We start from the raw sequence: 20,309 nt of genomic DNA, 5'->3' as shown, positions 1-20,309 counted from the left end.
ACCAACCGAATAGAAACGCTTTTCAGAGATGTTGAAAATAGTAAACGAAATTTATGAATGAAATTATTGATTATTAGAGCTTTTATAAACACTAAAGGAGTCTTTGAGAAATCCTTTATATGTATAATGTGTTAAATCCGATATTCCTCCCGGGTGATAATACCCTAATAAAATAGACCAAGTAAAAGAAGGAATCGTGTGTTAGAAATACCACATTGTAAAACGAGGCTCGCACAGAGACATGCATATTTTATAGGCCCAAAAAATTTTAATTCTTTTTTTACTGATAATATTTCATTGACTTCTTCTTTTAAAAAACATGCACTATTCTGGATTCAAACTAAAGATATGAACTCTTTTTTTCTATGATTTATTTTGTTGCCCTTTAATAATAAGGAATATTTTAGTGTTTTTTTAAAAATATTTTTTATTTCCTTTTTCAATTACTATAAAAAAAATGCCATGTAATATTTTACAGAATATTTTACATTTTCTTTCTTATGTTACACAAAAATTATAACGGTCCATTATTTATTAAAGGAGCAAAAATTCATTAACATTTTCTTGTATTTGTCAAATAAGTACCCGGAAATTCTCATTTTAAATTTTCCCTCTGAGAATATTTAAAAAAAAAATTTTTCCCAGGTTGGCACAACTGTCAGCCACTATTCTGTGAATTTTTATTGCTATGTGTCATTTAGTTTGGTTACGGCGTCATTAGGAACAAGTCAACCTTTTGTGTGCGTTGCGATTTTTACTATGGATAAAAATATCGAACAAAGAGTTTGTGTGAAATCTTGTGTTTCAAACGAAATTTCTTGTGCCAAAACGTTGAAAATGTTGAAAAAAACGTTTGTTGATTCAACCATGTCGAAAACTCAAGTTTACGATTGGTATAAATCGTTCAAAGAGGGGCGAGAAGAAGTGAACGATTTGCCACGTTCAGGACGGCCTTCGACCTCTTCAACTGAAGAAAACGTCGACAAAATAAAGGAAATGGTGCTCAAAAATCGTCATTATAGTTTGCGAGAGATAGCCCAAGAAATGAACATGTCTCATGAGACCGCTCGTCATATTTTGGTTGATGTTTTGGGTATGCGGAAAGTCGCAGCGCGATTGGTGCCAAAAGATCTGAATTTTCTTCAAAAAGTGAATCGCAGTAAGGTGGCTGAAGACATGCTTAAACGCGTAAATTCCGATCCAACGTTCATCAAACGCATCATAACTGGAGACGAGACATAGGTTTTCGAGTCAACAGTCCAAGTCAACAATCATCAGAATGGCGCACCAAAAATGAGCCGAAACCGAAAAAACCGCGCCGAAGCAAATCGAAAATCAAGGTGATGCTGACCGTTTTCTTCGATATTCGTGGTGTTGTTCATTCGGAATTTTTACCGGAGGGCCAAACCGTCAATAAAGAATGTTATCTTGGCGTTATGAGGCGTTTGAGAGAGAATGTTCGTCGCAAAAGACCAGATTTGTGGCGGAACAACAGTTGGATTTTGCACCACGATAATGCACCAGCGCACAAAGCGATCATTGTGAACGAGTTTTTGAACAAAAATTCAACAAATATCATCGAACAACCACCGTACTCTCCAGATATGGCCCCGTGTGACTTTTTCCTGTTTCCAAAACTCAAATTACCACTTTGTGGAACCCGTTTTGAGAGCATTGAAGACATCAAAACTAATTCGCAACGAGAACTGAAGGCCATCCCGGAATATAGCTTTAAAAAGTGTTTCGATGATTGGATCGTTCGTTGGAAGAAGTGTATTGCCTCAGAAGGGGCCTATTTTGAAGGGGATATAATAAATTTAGATGATTGAAAAGTTGTTTGTGTTTTATTTCAAATTTCCGGGTACTTATTTGACAGTGTAGTATACCCACGAACAGGCCATGCCTTTGTGGGATTTTTTGTTTACTATTTTTACAATTAATATGTATTTCATTGCTATTTAATACTCTGTTTTATCACGTATGTTTATTGTAAAAAACAAAAATAAATAAATAAAAAAAATCCATTTATAAACAGGGGACCAGATGGCAGTGAAATATTCAAGATGGGGGCGCACGCATGTTATGTATGGCGTTATAAATGTACCTAAGTTTAAAAAAGTTACACGGCCGCATGATAAATCCAGTTATTTTATATGCCTTGTTAATTATTATTTTTTTTTAATTTTATTTTATTTATTTTTGCACCACAACAGGCGAGGAGGCCCAATTACAGTGGTGAATTACATTGCAGAACACCCAGTCTTGAGAAAAATATAATTTAAGTTTTTGTGTTCTCATTGGGAATCAAACCCAGATCCTTCCGTGCGCGAGTCAAGCGTCTTGACCACTACACCACGGAGGCCACCAACTGTTTCTATATGACTATTGTAATTTAATTTTGGGTGCAAAACAATTCCTTAGTCACGTATTTCGTTTGCTTCTCTAGTTTTGTTTTAATTTATAATATAGTCATATTTGATTTTATTTTTATTTCGAGTGAAATATATTTTGTAACATTGATATGAAGTTTGTTTTAATACAGTAATTTGATAATGCATATGAATCTTGTTGCAATTTTGCACAATCATCCCTACACTTAACTTTTAGGTAAAAAAAAATATCGTCAGCAAAACAAAAGTAATGGGCATTTTTTAAACATAATTGAATATCATAAATAAAGACATTAAATAAAAGTGGCCCAAGGTGTGATCCCTGTGGTACACCAGACGGAATGGAGATGACATCATATTTATATTCTTCAACCATAATTGACTAAAGTCTATTATCTAAATAAGAGATGAATTATCTGTATAAGTCACCGTGTATTACCAGATATTCTAATTTACGCATAACAATTCGGTGATCCACCTTTAGAATAATATGTGTATATGAAATCAACATTGCGTTCTGTCATCCATATTGGATGTGGCGTATTCGGTTAAATTTACCATATTGGTAAATACAGAGCTCCTCTTCAGAAAACCATGCATTTTAGCGTATTAACAGTGTTTTATCGTATATAACTCCAAGTGATGTGTGCGCTGATGAGTGCATTATCCAGTGTCGTGGCTTAATGTGAGCATAGCAGTATTTTGTTGAAGATTGAAATACGGAACAAAATGTAATTAAAAGTGTTTACTCACAGTGCCCCAGAAAATCAAATGTGGGTGGACCAGAGACGATCATCTGATCCGGGACTCCTTCGTCGGGGCAAGAGCAGTTCTTGGCCAGCAGGCACTCCGTCTCCTTGGTCCACGGGTTACGGAAGGCACGCCAGTCGCTCTGCAGGCGCGTATAGGAGCCGTCCCTCGTGCGCGCGCGGTAGGGCGGAGTGCGTACGCGCCCTCCGCCCACCAGCACCAGATGGTGCGTCTCTGCTAACGCGGGGATGTCCTCCCGGTGGAAGTACTCGTACATACTCGTTCCCAACAGCTCCTGCGGTAGGAAGCCCGTCACCAGCGTAGACCTGCGGGACCAAGCTGTTACGTTAGTGTGAAATTGTAGTCTCCCTGTGGTACACCTGAGTTGTTGTCTTTTTTAGATTTAAAAAAAAATATATTCTTGAGACACCTGTAGTAAGTAGCCTCGCATGTCATGTACATGAAATGGGAAGATTGATCATTGATTTTGATTGTTTACTTTGATGTGTCGAATTACCATTGTGTGAAAGTCTAAGAACGATGGGGTATGATAACTAACTCGAATAGAAAGTGAATATCTCTTAGGGATATTCCATCTTTCCTGCATTCTGTTTCAAGATTATGACTGACAAACGGACATTGAAATAACAGATGTTTGACACTCTGCGAAAAGATATTATCGCATGGACTAAAGTCGTCATTCTTTATTTTAAACCTGTGTAGATAACTTTTTCCGGTGATGACGACGGAAGTAAGCTGCATCTGCCAGTGTTGGGAAAAACATTTTGGTAATATTTTCTGTAGGAAAAGCTCAGTAATGGTCTTCTCAATGTTGCTGCGTATTTCGTTTCGTACAGCGCTCGCCAAAGTAAGGGGAAATTCTAAGAAGTTAGGTGAAGTTCTTTTACAATTTGCGGCGCTTGTTCGTTCATTTGATGTCTTATTTCGTACGACTCCAGCGTGTCCTTCACCAGAATTCTTGTTTACCTTTGATCCACGAATAGGAATTTTCCGTCCATGGCGTGTCGCGATACGAAGTGGACAGGTCTGCAGGGCGGTCCCTGCGACGACGCCGCTGGTGGGAGAGGCGGGGAGAGGGATGGGTGGGGGCGACCCACGGCCACCAGGCAGGACAAGCTGCCCCCGTCGGCGCCACCCCCCTCCCCCTCGCCCTCCCCCGGGCAGCTGCCCTCACCTGCCCAGCTCTTGAGATAGCCGCTGCACTGGATCACCAAGTAACGCTTGTCTACGAAATGTTGACAGATTTTGCATTTTGCCATACAATATAGATAGTTGATACTAGTACTTAAATCGATTACTTATTATTATACTGTTTTTTTTTCCAAAATGTTCAAACTTTCGTTGAAAGGGAAATATTGGGATTTGCATTTGGATATTGATGTGATCGAAGAACAAAAACAAAAACGAATGATTTAAGCAATTTACACGCTTTCTGACATTAGTTTTGCCTGAATTAACTCTCAAAAGACTGCTAAAAAATCCCTCTGGAGACGGTTTTGTAACGTCGGGTGTCGTCATTAAGCAAAAGACGAGTAATTTGAAATCCGGGTATTTCAAAACAAATATGTTTATACATGGTTTAATAATCTGTTTTTCATAATTTACAATACAATTTACATATTTTAAGCCTAAGTAAAGAAAAATATTACGTCATTATTTTTTTAAAAAGCGAGATAACTATATCAAGTCTTTTTTTTTTTAATTGAAAATTTATTTATAAACCCTTACGGATTATTACATTCATTTTAAATAGAATAATATATACATTTTTAAATCATACTCTGTTGTTCAAAATATTATTTTTTACGTCTTTTGAAAAGTTTGTCTTAGTCTTTTGTTTAGTTTTGTCTGGTAGTTTATTGTATAATTTCAGTCCCTGCTTCATTAGTCCTGATTGTCCTTGTCTTGTTTTAGAAAGTTGTATATGGTATTTGTCTGATATTCTCGTATTATGTCCATGTTGACTACAATTTTTTGCAAGTTTTAGTTCTTCGTCTACAATTACATTAGTGGCTAATTAATGGATAAATTTTAATGATTCTATTTGAAAGAGTTCTGTTATATTTAATTGCTTAGTTTGTTTAAAAAGTTCTCTAGTTGCAGTTAAATAGGGAAGGTCATATACTAACTTTAATATTTTAGTTTGTTGTCTTTGTAGTATGTTTATGTCATTTTGATATCCTGCTCCCCATAGTAGTTGCGTATAACATATTTTAGTTTTTACATAGGCTTCATACATTAGAATTTTTTCCGTTTTTGGAACAAAATTTTTGATTTTTAAAAAAAGACTCGACAATGTCGCCACTTTGCTAACTAAATTGTTGATATTAATTGTGCATGTTAATTGTCTGTCTATTGTTAGTCCTAAGTATTTAACATGTTAAATTTCAGTAAGTCGTTCATTATTTATGTAAGCATTTACTTTATGACATTTTTTTCTAGATTCAAAATGGATAATATTGCATTTTTTTTCATTAAATGTAAGTAAGTTTGTGTTTGTCTATTTAGTCAACATAGTTAGGTCTTTGTTTATGTCATTGTTTGTTAATACGTCTGTTCGATTTTTATAAAATAGTCCAATGTCGTCGGCATACATAATAATTTTTCCCTTAAAATTGTACAGTGACAAATCATTAATGTATAAAATATATAATATTGGACCCAAAATAGATCCTTGGGGTACTCCAAAATTTACTGTTTGCAAAAGGCTTTTTTTTTCATTTACATATGTATACTGCTTCCGATTTGCTAAGTATGATTTTAATAATTTACTTTCTTGATTTTATATTATCATGGTCTCAACATGAACCGTATCGAAAGCTTTTTTAAAATCTAAGATTACCCCCGTGATTGGGATCCCAGGTTTGAATAAAATTTATTAAATTTACTAGGGCTGTTCCGGTTCCTTTTTTTTCTGAAAGCCATGTTGATTGTAACTTAGTATTTCAAGATTTTTAACATGATCCATTAATCTCTTATGAATATATTTTTCAAATATTTTGTTAAAAACTGTTAAATTTGCAATTGGTCTGTAATTGCTATGATCTGTTTTATCACCTCCTTTATATATTGGAGTGATTTTTGCTATTTTTAATTCATCTGGATGGATACCTTCTTTTATATGCAATTAATCAGATTTATTAATATTGGACTAAGCATGTCTTTAAGAATTTTCACCAGCGATGGTTTAATTTTATCATATCCCGGAGAAGCATTTTTTTTTCAAATTATCTATAATTTTTTTGATTTCTCCTATTGTTGCGGGTCTAAGAAAGAAGGTAGCATTTATTTGATATTTTTGTGTTTCTGTTACATTTAAACATGGTCCCTTTATTTTATTTGCAAGTTTTTTTCCTATATTTGTATAAAAATCATTTAATTTACTTGTTATTTCTACCGGATTATTTGTTACTTTTCCATTCATTCGTTTTATTTCCTTTATACATGTTGATGATATTTTTGTGTCTGATTTAATATTTTTAATAATTTTCCATAATTTATTACTGTTTCCTTCTGCGCATGCTATTTGTTGTTGATAGTAATGTTTTTTAGAATTTCTTATATCATTTCTCAGCTCTTTTTGAATATTTTTTAGTTGTATTGGCAGATGTTGATTGTGTCTTTCTTTTACCATTTTTTTGTAAATTTTTATCTTTTAGAATGACTTTTTTTAATATTTCTTTTGTGAGCCTCTTCTCTTGGATCGAAGTTGTAAATATTCGGTGTTCTGTTTTTGTATTCTTTTTAATTTCAGTTAGAATCAACTCTTGCAGTTGTTTAAAACTAGTTATTTGTAAATTTTGTAATTTTATTTCCACGCTTTCTTTAAGTTTATTAAAATCGATTTTTTCTGAAGTATATTTTTGCCTTGCTACTATTTGTTTAGCTACTGTTATATCCAAATTTAACTCCCTTGCTCTATGATCACTTAGCGGTGTGTCTATGTAGTCAATGGTATGATTGCATCCTATTATATTAGTGATCACATGGTCAATTACTGTATTTTCACCTCTTTGATTCCACCTAGTATACTTTTCAGGTGATATTTCATTTAGTATTTTAAAATTATGTGAGTGGAGAGAATTTAAGTAATCATTAGTATGCACACATTTTTTGTCGAGTAGGTTTATGTTGAAATCACCAACTATAATTATTTTTCCTTTTTCTTTTGTAAGTATATCTGTTTAAAAAAATTCGATTAATTGGTGTTCCTGATTTTTAATGGGTGGTCTATAGACGACACAGATATTAATATTTTGTTTAGTTAAATTAATTAAGATTACATTTGATTTATCTTTTGCGGTTTCTTTTATTTTAATTTGGAAATCTAAATTATTAGCAATATATATCGCTACACCTCCTCCTTTGCTTTCTTTACATGAGTTAATTACATTATAATTATTAATTCCATACAATTGTTCTTCAGCGTTGCTTAGCTATGTTTCTGTAAGCATAATGATATCTGGTATTGATGAGTCATTTGATTTAAGTGCATCTATTTTCGGTTTAAGACTGCGTATATTTATATAAAGAATCTTGAGTTTATGCATTTTTCTAATTTTTTTTTTTTTTTTCCTCTGGTTGTTCAGATTTGTGTCTGTCTAAATGATCAAGCTCATTGATTTTATTTACATTTTCTTATCACAGGACGTAATTAGCTTGTGATTCAAATTTATACATTTTATTCAACGTAGTAACCATTTCATACATTGTTCGCTCTTTTAATATTTGCTTTTCGTAAAATTTCATTGGTCCTATGAATGTATAGTTTTCATGTAGTTTTGACAGTTTTCTGATTTCTATATTTAGTTTTAAGGTGTTAAGGAAATCATTCTTATAGACAGAGTAAATATATACTTTTGTATGTTTAAGATTATCTAGTATATAGTATAAATAACTTAGAAATTGAATAGGGGATGTCTCATTTTGTCCCAGTAGTAGTATTACGGTCTCTTCCATTGTAAATGTATTTGATTGTGATATAATGTTAGAAGCATAATTTTCTAAGGTAGCTTCTGGATAAATGTTGCTACAGCAGTGAACATGGTTAGATATATTTTGCTCAATGGTTCTCCTGATTTTTTTCCTCTTTCATCTCCTATTATAAGAATATTCATTTTCTGCACATTATCTTCTTTTTGTATTACATGTAAATTATTTTCTGTTAGTTTTTTCTTTTTTATATTTTTTTGTGTATTTATCAATTTGTGAAGTATCATTAGTTTCATCATCAGTTGTTGATATTGTTTCGTAGTTTCATTATTTGACTCATCCTTCTTTTTCTTATTACTATTTGTTATTATTTTGTTTGATTTAATTTCGGTTCAATATTTTCAACAACCTTTTGATTGTTGATTAATTCATCACGTTCTTCTTTCTTATTTTTTACTAATTCTTTATATTTATCAGTAAACAATTTTAGTTCGATGGTAAGAGTATTGATTGATTCTTTAACTTTTGAGATTTCTTCCCACATGTTTTTAATATAGTTCATTGGTGAATCTGTTATGATTGGTTCCTTATTTTTATTTTGAGTACGGTTCTTAGGTTTCTTGTTTGATGTCTTCAACTGGGCATCATCTTCATCAAAATATAGTGCACTTGTATTATATCGTGGATCATGTATTTTAAAAATCTCACATTTCCACTGTGCTCGATATATTTTACTCATTTTTTTATAATTTTCCAGCGTGGTTCCAGCACATGTCGGATGAAAATATATAGAGCACCTCGCACATTTGAGTGCTTTTCGGGGGCTGATATTTTGTACACATTTGTTACAATTCATATTGATTATGTTTTAAAATAAAAATGTGTGCACAAAAGAGGTTTTAAATTATAAAGGTTTTTTGTTTTTTTTTAATAAGTGAAAAACAATTATTATTTATTGTACGAAAGGAGGTATTAAAAATGATTATTATTTTGTTTTATTTTACAAATTATTGAGAAAAAACTATATGAACTTAAACTAAAAATTATTTTATAGGATAATTGAGGTACTTAATTAATTAAAAAAATATTATTAACACTTTGTCTATGCTCAAATTATTTGTTTATTTACTTCACTGTTTATTGCCTATTATCAAGAATGCACTTTGTCTATAGTTTGAAACGCAGCTCGTAGTCTATGTAGACTCGAGTGACATCATAGCCACCCGAGGACCCGAGGGTTAAACATCAACATTTCTCCGAAAAGTGAACAAATACTTTAGCGGAATGAGCTATCTGAGCGAACCTGTTCCCGAGTGCTTTCTCTTCCTGTGGCACGAGGCCGAGGAGACGGTGGACACGGAGTCCGACTCGTCCTTGGGCGGCTGCTGCGAGGAGCGGCACTTCATGCGACACACGAAGGAGCGCCGCGCCCCCGGGCACAGCTTGCTGGCCCCCGCGGTCGCCGGCAGGTCCGTCTTCACGGGGAGCATCGCTGCAACACAAGGCTACGCCGTCTTACTTTTCTCGGGCCGACCGACCGACTGAGGTGGCACATCAGCGATGGAAAGTACATCTAGCGTAACCAAAATACATACTTTTAGCGTCGATAAGTCTTTCTCTCGGGTTCAGATCGGAAGATGACAGCTGCTCCTTAACTTTGGCGACGTCCTTAGGGTGGAGGATGTCGAACCAACTCTGCCCCAGAAGGTCCGCCTGTAAGAGAGTCGACGGGTCAGGATTGTCAGGATTGTTAGGAGCGGCTGGCGGCGACGCGCGCGAAGGAGTCGCAGGAAAAGCACTCCTTCCACATACCGTTTTAAAGACCGTGGGGTCGGAAGATAAACGGTTTTGTTCATACTAAAAAGCAATGTTCTTTTGCCAATAATCAATTACTCTTTGAAAATTTTCGTACAAGTACCTACCGCGATTTTAATTGAATTCATCTCAACCAGATTCATTAACGATATTTTGAATAAAAGAGAACTGAATAAAAAAAATAAACCCAAATATACACGAATTATCAAATATACGCGTCGAACTGTAACTGAACTATAACATCAAAGAGTTGCTTATGTTAATTAGGTAAAATTATGATAACTTGTGAGCATAATGACTATTGTAATAAGTATCACTAACTAACTAACTAACCATCACGCAATGGCGTATACCCCTCCGGGGAAATGTCCCCGGAGGGGTAGGCAGAGAGGATAGAACGCCACACCACTCTGTCCTGGCACACTTCCTTTGCTTCCTTCACATTCATACATCTTCTCATGCACGCACGTCGATTATTCCGACTTTTCACATGACCACTTTCAAGAATTTGTTGTACTTGATCATGCCATGTCTTTCTCGGCCTTCCTCGACTTCTACAACCAGACACATTCGCATCATAAATCTTTTTAGCCGTTCTTTCATCATTCATTCGCTCCACATGACCGAACCATCGCAAAAGACCTTTCTTAATTTTGTCGATAATGCTTAACTCAGCTTGCATTCTGCTCTAATTTCATTAGGGCAATATTCATACAATTTAACCAAACCTTTCCATTTATTTTATGTTTTATAAAAAACTGTTTTCACTTATTTATACATGTCGTGTTCACATATAATTGATGGACAATATCTAAACGTAACATATTATTATATCAATGTCGTATGTATTGTTTATTGTTTGTGAACCAAAATAAATAAAAAATTCTCTTTCACTGTGAAATATTGACATTCTTCCTCATGATCATTTTACAAACGCGAATGTTAAAAAAAAACTGTGTTCGCTCGTATTAAATTTAGTTACAAAAGTAAATAAGAAAAACGTTTGATGTTATTATGGTTATTTTGAAAAACTTATTAATTCCGACGCCCTTCATACGAGTCACCGAAAGATCGATAAACTCCTCGTGCGATGTACTCACCGGCGAGTAGCGGAGGATCTGCGCCACTGAGTCGGACACGTAGAGGAGGCGACCGCGGTCGCAGCCCACGGCGAACAGGAAGCCGTCCGCGCGGCGCAGGATGAGCGCCTTGAGGTCCGCGTCCGACAGGAAGGCGGGCTTGTAGCGGCCCGCGGTGTAGGCGGGCAGCGCGCCGCGCACGCCGCGCAGGTGCTGCACGGCGAGGCGCAGCACCGTGAGCTTGTCCAGCTTGCGCGACATGGCGTGGCACATGGGCACCGTGGCGGCCAGCTCCTGGATGTACATGTTCATCTTGTCGCGGCGCCGCTTCTCGATCTCGCTGTGGTTCTGCCTGGGGGGCGGCGCCGGCGGCGAAGGGGACATTGAAACTTTCAAATGTAAATACATATTTTGGTCGAGGTTTTCCTTCCCGAATTTGTCGGTAGAGTGAGAAATATTATCAGTCGGTAATGAAAAAACAAAAAAGAAAGACGTTCAGTCTTTAAATCGGATTCGGGTATGCGGTAGATGCTTTCAATGCCCGGGGTACGAGTGTATTAAAAAAAAATAAAGGGAAAACGTACAGCTTATTACGAACAAATCGCACCCCAGAAGTACACCGTGGTAGGTCCAAAGTGGCCATTTTGCTGGAGAGCAAAAATAAACTAAATAAAAAAAAAATGAATGCGCTTAACTAAATCTGATTGACATTATATGCCAAGTGTGTTTTGTGGTATTCGCTTATTTCACTGTTAAAATATGGAAAAACATTGTAGCATCATACTTACTGCAGTATTCTGTTAGATATTTTGCAAATATGGCAATAGGACACAGCAATACCTACAGTATATCTAAAATATGTAATATGTTAGCAAACAATATTAAGGCAAGTGCGTTGATAACATCGTAAGAACTAATATTAACATTTAGTAATATTACATTTTGTATCAAATTTATCACAAACTTATATATTTTTTGTATTTTCAAATTGTTGAAAATACGTTTTTGTGTTATCGACCATTTAAAAAAAATGTTGTTGTGATATTTAATTAATATATTCATGTTAGGTTACATTAAAAAAAGATACCTGCTATAATAAAGAACCAGTTGACAAATTTCACGCTGGTTATCGAGGAGGCTTAATTTAAAGAATAAACTTGAATATATCGCTTGAAATAGCATAAATCACATTGAATCAGTCCAACATCGCTTGCTTCGAAAAATAGCGTGATGCTTGTACTAGAGAGAGATAATTATTCTTATGCTGAAATAGAGTCAATGTTAAATATTTCTAGTCTACAAAAACGTAGAACTAATATTGACTCCATATATACATATGTTCGGCATACTAAATGGTATATTCGATGTTCCATCATTACTGGGACAAGTAAAATTCAATATTCCGACTCGTAGATTGAGAAACAATGAAGTTACTGTTTATCGATCAGCATAGAACAAACTATGGCCTTAATTCTCCAATGACCCGTCTTTGTCGTATTGTTAACTCAAGACAAGATCTGGACTTTTTTGTTTAAGTTTACACGATTTAAACGAGCACTAATTAAATAGTCCAGATCTTGTCTCGATGTCCCTTATGTTTGTCAATGCTTCTTTTTTTTTTTTTTTAATGTTTTAAACTATTATTTTATTGTTATATTAAAGCTTATAAATTGTATACATGGACAATGTCCGTCAATAAATAAATAAATGACTATATTTTTAAAAATAAAAAAAGTCTAATTAAATCTATCCACTAAGAATTGTTTATAGTCAATAGCAAATAACTTATATATTGATATTTCATTTATCAGTGGGCATGTAAACACACTAAACCTGACACCACGAGGCCGACTAATCTCCACTCGATTTATTTTAGCAAAATTTTCATCCGCGAGTAGAAACTAAATAATAAAACCAAAAGTAAAAATAATAAATAAGTGTCCACCCACCCTAATTTTACCGGACCCAGAAACGGGCCCGTACATGACAGACGCAATCAATCGTTAGAATAATAATATATAAGATCGTATGTGAAAATAAATAAATTCGAGTACATACGAGATGTGCGCGTCGTGTCGTCGTGTGTCGTGGTGATAGGTTTAGGATTTGTGTTTGTTTTTGCTCGTCAAACGTTTCAAAATAGAAAAATCTATTTTTATTTTGAAGAAATAATAGATTTCTTATAATTTACCGAGATATTTCATTTTGGTGACCATTTTCAACGAGTTATAAGTGACTCGCTATTGGAAAATGGAAATCGAGTATGGGTAGCATTTCATCTCACTCACCAACTAGGTTCGAACCTCGGACCTCCGATCCGCGAGTCCGCAACACTAGTCGCACGACCACAAAAGGACAGAGAAGAGTGACAGGTTCGGTGGCACCAGACTGGGCACGTTCAGCGTTCAGCGTCACCGTCCCCTCCTCGAACCGACCTCGGAGCGTGCAACACGCCCTTAATCACTTCTATTTGGTCCAAAAAGCCACAAATTTCCGGCAGATAACCCACTCGAGATTTCGACCCGAGGCGTTTACACATTTCACCAGACTAGACGAGATAATTAGTACTCGGTGTAAATATTAATGTGAGACGTTTGTTTAACCTTGTCCGCACGAGGCGGGAGGCGGGTGGCGGGGGGCGCACGGGTAGATGCCCCTACCCTTGACCGCCGCTAATCTGGAAGCCCGCACTACCCGCCGGAGAAGGAACCTGTACTCGCCACGGCACACGGCACACGGCACACGGCACACGGTAGCTAGAATATTATTACTCCGCGAGTCGCGGTTGTCCCTAATCGCACATTTATATGGCTTGTGGCTTGCCCGACCGATATCTGTCCCACTTACCGACTTACCTCGCGACACGTGCTCAGTATCCAGATTTCTAGAGAACTCGTTACTCGTGTACTTACCGCGTAGATGGCATCATTTCAGTTCAGTTTTAAAAAATTACTAAAACTATTAATAATTAAGATGAACTAAGTTAAGATCGACATTTTACAACAGGAAATAAATATGGAAGTGTAGGCAGACTAATTTCACCCGCAACAATGAGGGTTTTAGATATTTTACTTCACGAAAGTTCGCAGATGTAAGAGTTGGGGAAACGTGGATGTTCAAACATAGGCGGAATGGTGAATGTTATTCCGTGAGTAAAGTGGCCACTCAAACCGGTCAGCTCATGAGCCCTGTCAATGCCTAGACTTCCATATTCCCTTCTCAAAAATGTTTTCCCTCTGTGTTGCGATAAATATTTTTTATAGTTTGTATAACTCATCGCCTCGACTGTTACATAAAATAAAAAAAGATTTTTAGAAATTTCGCCGAGAAGTTGCCAAAATTACAAACCTAATTGTCTAATCATTGAATGTGCTCGTGTAGGCGCCCTTTATCGACAGCGAATGCGACTGTGCATCACTACGACCGTACCTACATACGAGTACCTTCCTATAAAGGTTAGTATAGTTCTTACAACTAGGCACTGGGCATTTGTCATATAAGGTAACTAGGTGTTCACTCACTTCTTGTTGTCGTCCGTCGTCCGAACAGACTTGTCGTCTCCGGTGTCCTCCTCGCAGTCCTCGCTCTCCGCGCTGAAACACCCCCCCCCCCACACCGCAGTTTAGTGCCTTCGCTATGACGGTATGGTTGAATATAAAGGTCGTATCTCCCGAGCGGTCACGAAGATAAACTGCCGACCTTTTATCTTTATGTTTCGGGTAGGCGCATCGGTACACAAATCTACGCACTCAAGTGGCATACCTTCATCATGACGTCACAGTTGAAGATAAATTCTCCCGAGCGATCGGGAAGATACACTATCGACCCTTTATCTTCAAGTTTTGGGGTAGGTACATCGGTATATTTATCGAGGTATCCCACGGTGTACGAGCAACGAGCCACGAGCATACATATGTACCCATTATGCAACTAAAATAACATTTTATACCAAATAAAAATTCTCCCTACTTGTTGTGTTGTTTTCTGTTGCAATATATCAAATAAAATTATGCATCTCGCCTTCGTGTGACAAATGACCGAGATGCGCTGTTTACTGCGGGTTCTGATTCACCATAAAGTCTGAATAAGGAAATTACGTGGTTAGAAAAGAAAGTGGTTAAAAACAAATTCGGTTTATATTTATTTTAGTATAATGAAAAACTACACATCCTTCCCTCGCCGCATGTCACCGAGGGAAACGTAAATGTAATTATATGTATTCAATTAATATAAAATTTGTATTTAGTTGTAATAACGCGTAGTTTTATTTTTTTTCTGAATGAACTAAGAAAATTTTCCAAAATATCCATATTTTCAGTTACATTTTACGTAAATTGAAATATGGCGCAGGTTTCAGTTTATTATTGTATAATCCGAAGGTTAATGACGCACATCAGCGAGAGGATGGGAAGGGAACGGGTGACGGGTGACGGGTGACGGGGAGGTGTCGCGTTCCCCCACCTTCCTTTACCAGTTTAACTTCGAATACAAGAGTTGTAACTTTTCCAATTTATGAAGTATTTTTAAGGATTCCCATAGTGTTGGCAATTCGGGGTGTTAATTAACTTGTCGCGTAATACAGCGGGTGCGGGTTGCCTCCGAACTCCGTGTTCTGTAGTCTGTAGTACTCCGCAGTCTGCAGTCTGCAGCCTGCGCCGTGACGCGGGGCGGGGCCCACCTGCAGGGCGCGGGGCCCCTAATTGAGTAAATAATGATTAATTAAAACGACTTTTATCAGATTTTCTGAGCGATACGAGGGATGTAAACTTCGAATAAATCACGGCAGTTTTTTTTCTTTAACCGGCAAACTGGGATTCGGAGATAGGCACGGGAATATGGACATTGCGCAACAGCTTCACTACGACGCGATATGCCAAAATAGGATGGTTTTCTTTATTTTATTTCTTCCTGTGTAAAATTCCTACTTTATATAATTCGCAGTTTGAAATAATAATTTCATAAGTAGAAAACTGTAAATGTCATATAAAATTGTTGCGTAAAATGTTTATGTTTTCTGTAAACCTGTTAGATTCTCAAAAATAAAAAATAATATTATATATGGGTATCGATAGAACGAAAATCTTTCATTTATGTGTTTCACTTCAATTAATTTATTCGTGTATTAAATGTAATATTATATTCTATGGATTACTCGAATCCTTAACGTTCTTAATGTGTACCGGCCTGCCGATATTTGTACTATATTTCGAAGTAAGATGGCGGTAATCACGCGTGAAATGAAAGCGCCGAGGAAGATCTGCGCTGTCAAAGAGAACCAATAATTACTCATCATTCCCTTCTCCGGGTCCTGAAGGAGTCGAGGGATCTTGTCCATCCCGGGCTGCGGCTCCGTCTCCCGGGAAATTCTAATAAATACGATTCTAAGATAATTTGGTGTACTTGATGAACAACACGGTTTAATGGAGGTACATAATTACGTACGGTATTGTAGTAGTTCATTCTATTAAGATCTGATGGCAATGCGAGATACATTTCATACAATATTTGCACTCGGTGTTATTTTCACCATCTTTGTAAAACTACCCTCCAGTGAATGGTTTCAAATAAAAACTGATACTACAATTAAACATGAATTTCTACCAGTTTCTAAATGTTACGTAATTAAAATGTTTCATCAATGTCCAGAATGTGTAGGTAAGTCAATTCGTCACATAACTTGGAATTCTTTGGGATAGATCGTCCGGGTATTCGTAGATCTCTTCGCCACCAAAACAGTGTGGAATGAAGATGAATTGGAATGGTTCAGCTCGAAGTCTCATATGTTCATCGTGTTTATGAATATATTGTAAACCGTGTCTTCTCCAAACCAACTAGACTCTGAGATTTTCTATATTCGTAATATTAAAACTAATCATCGGAAACATTCTACCATCCCTCGAATATGTAAAGTATTTAACAAGAATTTTAATTAACATAATATGTTAATACAACAGAGTAATACAACAGAGATGAAGAGAAGGTAATATAGAAGTCTAGGCATCTACAGGACTTATGACCTGTCAATGGCTGGTTTGAGTGGCCACTTTACACACTGTGTAACATTCACCATTCTGCCTATATTTGAACATCTATATTTCTTCAATTCTTTAATCTGTTGATGTTTGTGAAGTTAAAGAATGGTGAATGTTACACAGTGTGTAAAGTGGCCACTTAAACCAGCCATTGACAGGTCATAAGCCCTGTAGATGCCTAGACTTCTATATTACCTTCTCTTAAATGTTCTTCATCTCTGTTATAATATGTTAATATAAACAGCTCCCTAGGGAGTTGAATCTAGTCCTTGTCAACAAAAATTTGGACAAACTCAAAATATTGTTGAAGAATTTTAATAGTTTAGATATATTAAACACTCCATATTATATGTACAAAAGAGAACTAACAGGCTTGATTCAAAATAACAGAAAAAAGACGTTTTATCTCTTTTCTTGCTCTTAAATTAAATTAAATTAAATCAAATGCAATTTTCCGCTCCTACTTTCCTTCAATCATCCTTTACCACTCCTTATCAATTTCCTTTTTTTTCCTTCTCGTTATCTCATTGTTTTGTCCACATATTATATTATTCCATGTCATGAAAATTCTGGTCATTTAAAACTCAAAGTTGCTGTAAGAGTGCGACCCGTCAATCAAAAAGAACTAAATAAGAAACATGAATTAGTTGTGAAAGTAATTGAAGACAAATATTTAACGTTGAAGCATAAAACAAGAAGGAAGTATGAAAAAAATCGACGATTAACATCTGATGTAAATGACAAGGGTATGCTTTTTATATTCGATAATGTATTCAGCACGACTGCTACAAATACTGAAATTTTCGATGTAGTTATAAAAGATTTGGTGGGTGGACTTCTTGATGGTTTCAACTGTTCTGTGTTTTTCTATGGAGCAAGTGGCACAGGAAAAACATACACTATGTTTGGTAGACCAGAAAACCCGGGAATAGTTTATCTTACTATTCAAGAACTGTTTGACAACGTAAATCTCCTTAAATCTGAAAGGGATTTTCAAATAAATTTGTCTTACTTAGAAATATACAATGAAAACATTTATGACTTACTCAGATCTTCCAAATCCCTCAAAATGTTCGAGGACAATAAAAGCGGGCTAGTTATATGCAGGTTTGCACTATCCCAAAATTAATACAGCCAAAGAGTTGCGAGATCTCATCAATAAGGGAAATATCAATCGAAGCCAATACCCAACTTCAGCGAATGAAATGAGTTCAAGGAGTCACGCCGTCTGCCAAATTTACGTCAGGATGAAGAACTTTAACGTCAACCGAGAAAACCTCGCAAAGTTATCTTTGACGGACTTGGCTGGCTGTGAAAGAGTTTCGTCCACCCGTTGCACCGGACTCAGATTCCACGAAGCGAAATTAATCAACAAAAGTGTTTTAGCTCTGGGAAATTGTTTGAATAGTCTGGCGAACGGATCTAAATACGTACCGTATCGTGGATCAAAACTGACTAGGATTTTGAAAGACTCTCTTGGCGGTAATAGTCGAACTGTTATGGTTGCATACATTGCACCAACGGATTTGACATACGATACTACTCTTAACTCTCTCAGATATGCTACACAAGCCAAGAAAATTGAGTTGCATGCGAACATGCGAACATGCGAACATTTCTTTCATTTTAATTTAATCTAATCTAATATCTAATTGCTTGTGGAGTTTTTTTTTTATATATATATATATTTGGACCCCTGTATTTAGTAGCCTTACGTGTCATGTACAAGGCTAAGGTACTCGGAAAAAAAAGTTTTTGTTTGTCTTGGAAATGGGATGTTCGATCACTGATTTTGGTTTATTACCTTTATGAGTCCAATCACCATTGTTGCAAAGTTCAAGAACAATGGCGCGTGATAACTACTTTTAACTACAGTGTGGATATCTGTTAAGGATATTCCATCTTTCCTGCATTCTGCTTCAAGATTATGGCGTTGGAAACTGAAAAATGGGCACTGAAATAAGAGATGTTCTATATTCTGTGAAGAAATATCATCGCATGGACAATAGTCATCATTCCTTAATTTAAACCTATATAGATAACTTCTCATAGCTCCGTGTCCGGTAAAAATTTGGGTCGTTTCGAAAGTACTTTGGTGATGATGACGGAAGTTTGCTGCATCAGCCAGCGTTGGGAAAAACATTTTAGTGATAATACATGTAGAAGAAGCGCGGCAATTATACTCCCAACGCTGCTGCGTATTTTGTTTTATACAGCGTTTAGCAAAGCTAAGGGAAAATTCTGAGAAGAAAGGTGCCGTTCTTTTACAAGTTGCGGCTCTTGCTCGTTCATCCGCTCTCTTATTTCCTACGATACCAGCATGTTCTCTTATCCAGCATATTTGAATGTTCATCCCTCTTATTTTTAGATGCTTAATTTTACTCTGAATATCTACAATGAATGGATTTACCGACCGAGTATCTTTTATAGCTTGAACGCCTGAACGACAATCTGATAATATTTTTGGAATAACCCATCTATCTGGTGGTTTCTTTAATAACCATTCGAGAGCTTCTTGCTTCTTGCTTGTGGAGTACCGGGTCTAGGGAGACCCCTGCTCCTTCATCTGGCTGAATTAACTTTGATTGAATTTATTGAGTAGTAAAACTACCGAAGGGGATGGGTTTTAAAAATGTAAAATATAAAATGCAGATTTTATTGTAAAAGGAGGACATCGTAGTCGGAAAGTGAGTTTATTGTAGGGTCAGGGTGTGCGGCTAGTCCGCTATAAAAGCGTTCTGACAACGCGACTATGGACTGATTTACGGGGGGTACGCCATACTCTGTGTGTAGTTAAGTAATGCGTGTCCGAATTAGGGCCTTTAGTTTTGAAAGGTTTGAATCGAGAGAGAGAGATAGAGAGCTGATAGTACCCCGGAGGCTGAATTTATTACAGCATCGATATGCTTTTTCCACCCGAGTTTAGAATCCAAGGTGACACCTAGATATTTGATTGAATCTGTCCATGGGATGTTCTTACCAAAAATAGTTACGTTTGGCGGGAGAGTTGCTAGTCTTCTGCGAGTAAAGAGTGTGGTAGCACTCTTGCTGGGGTTTATTGTGATTCGCATTAGCATTAGCGATTACCTTGCACCATTTTTCCAGGGCAAGGCACTGGTTTTGTATTCTCTTGGCCACCATATTGGCGCTATGAGAGGTAGACATTAGGGCGGTATCGTCCACGAACTGGGCTATCATTCATTTTAATAAAGAGTATGTTTATTACCAAAAATAGTTACGTTTGGCGGGAGAGTTGCTAGTCTTCTGCGAGTAAAGAGTGTGGTAGCACT

General features: G+C 36.3%; 1 protein-coding gene across 1 annotated transcript in view; it reads right to left on the bottom strand.

The window, feature by feature from the left end:
• cyc (basic helix-loop-helix ARNT-like protein cyc) overlaps positions 1-20,309 on the bottom strand; it is a 48,524-nt gene that overhangs the window by 7,323 nt on the left and 20,892 nt on the right. Inside the window, exons 3-8 of the mRNA XM_088240103.1 lie at positions 14,509-14,580; positions 11,009-11,339; positions 9,689-9,806; positions 9,397-9,585; positions 4,128-4,386; positions 3,144-3,466 (exon numbers count right to left, since the gene is read on the bottom strand). Coding sequence (XP_088096229.1) covers positions 3,144-3,466; positions 4,128-4,386; positions 9,397-9,585; positions 9,689-9,806; positions 11,009-11,339; positions 14,509-14,580 — 1,292 coding nt within the window. The remainder of the gene's footprint in view (positions 1-3,143; positions 3,467-4,127; positions 4,387-9,396; positions 9,586-9,688; positions 9,807-11,008; positions 11,340-14,508; positions 14,581-20,309) is intronic.

The sequence above is a fragment of the Micrasema longulum genome, unplaced genomic scaffold (assembly GCF_059751315.1).
Source record: "Micrasema longulum isolate JH-2025_06_02 unplaced genomic scaffold, ASM5975131v1 h1tg002344l, whole genome shotgun sequence".
NCBI classification, from domain to species: domain Eukaryota; kingdom Metazoa; phylum Arthropoda; class Insecta; order Trichoptera; family Brachycentridae; genus Micrasema; species Micrasema longulum.
Note: the sequence above shows the minus strand (reverse complement) of the source record. Positions and strands in the feature narration are given on the sequence as shown.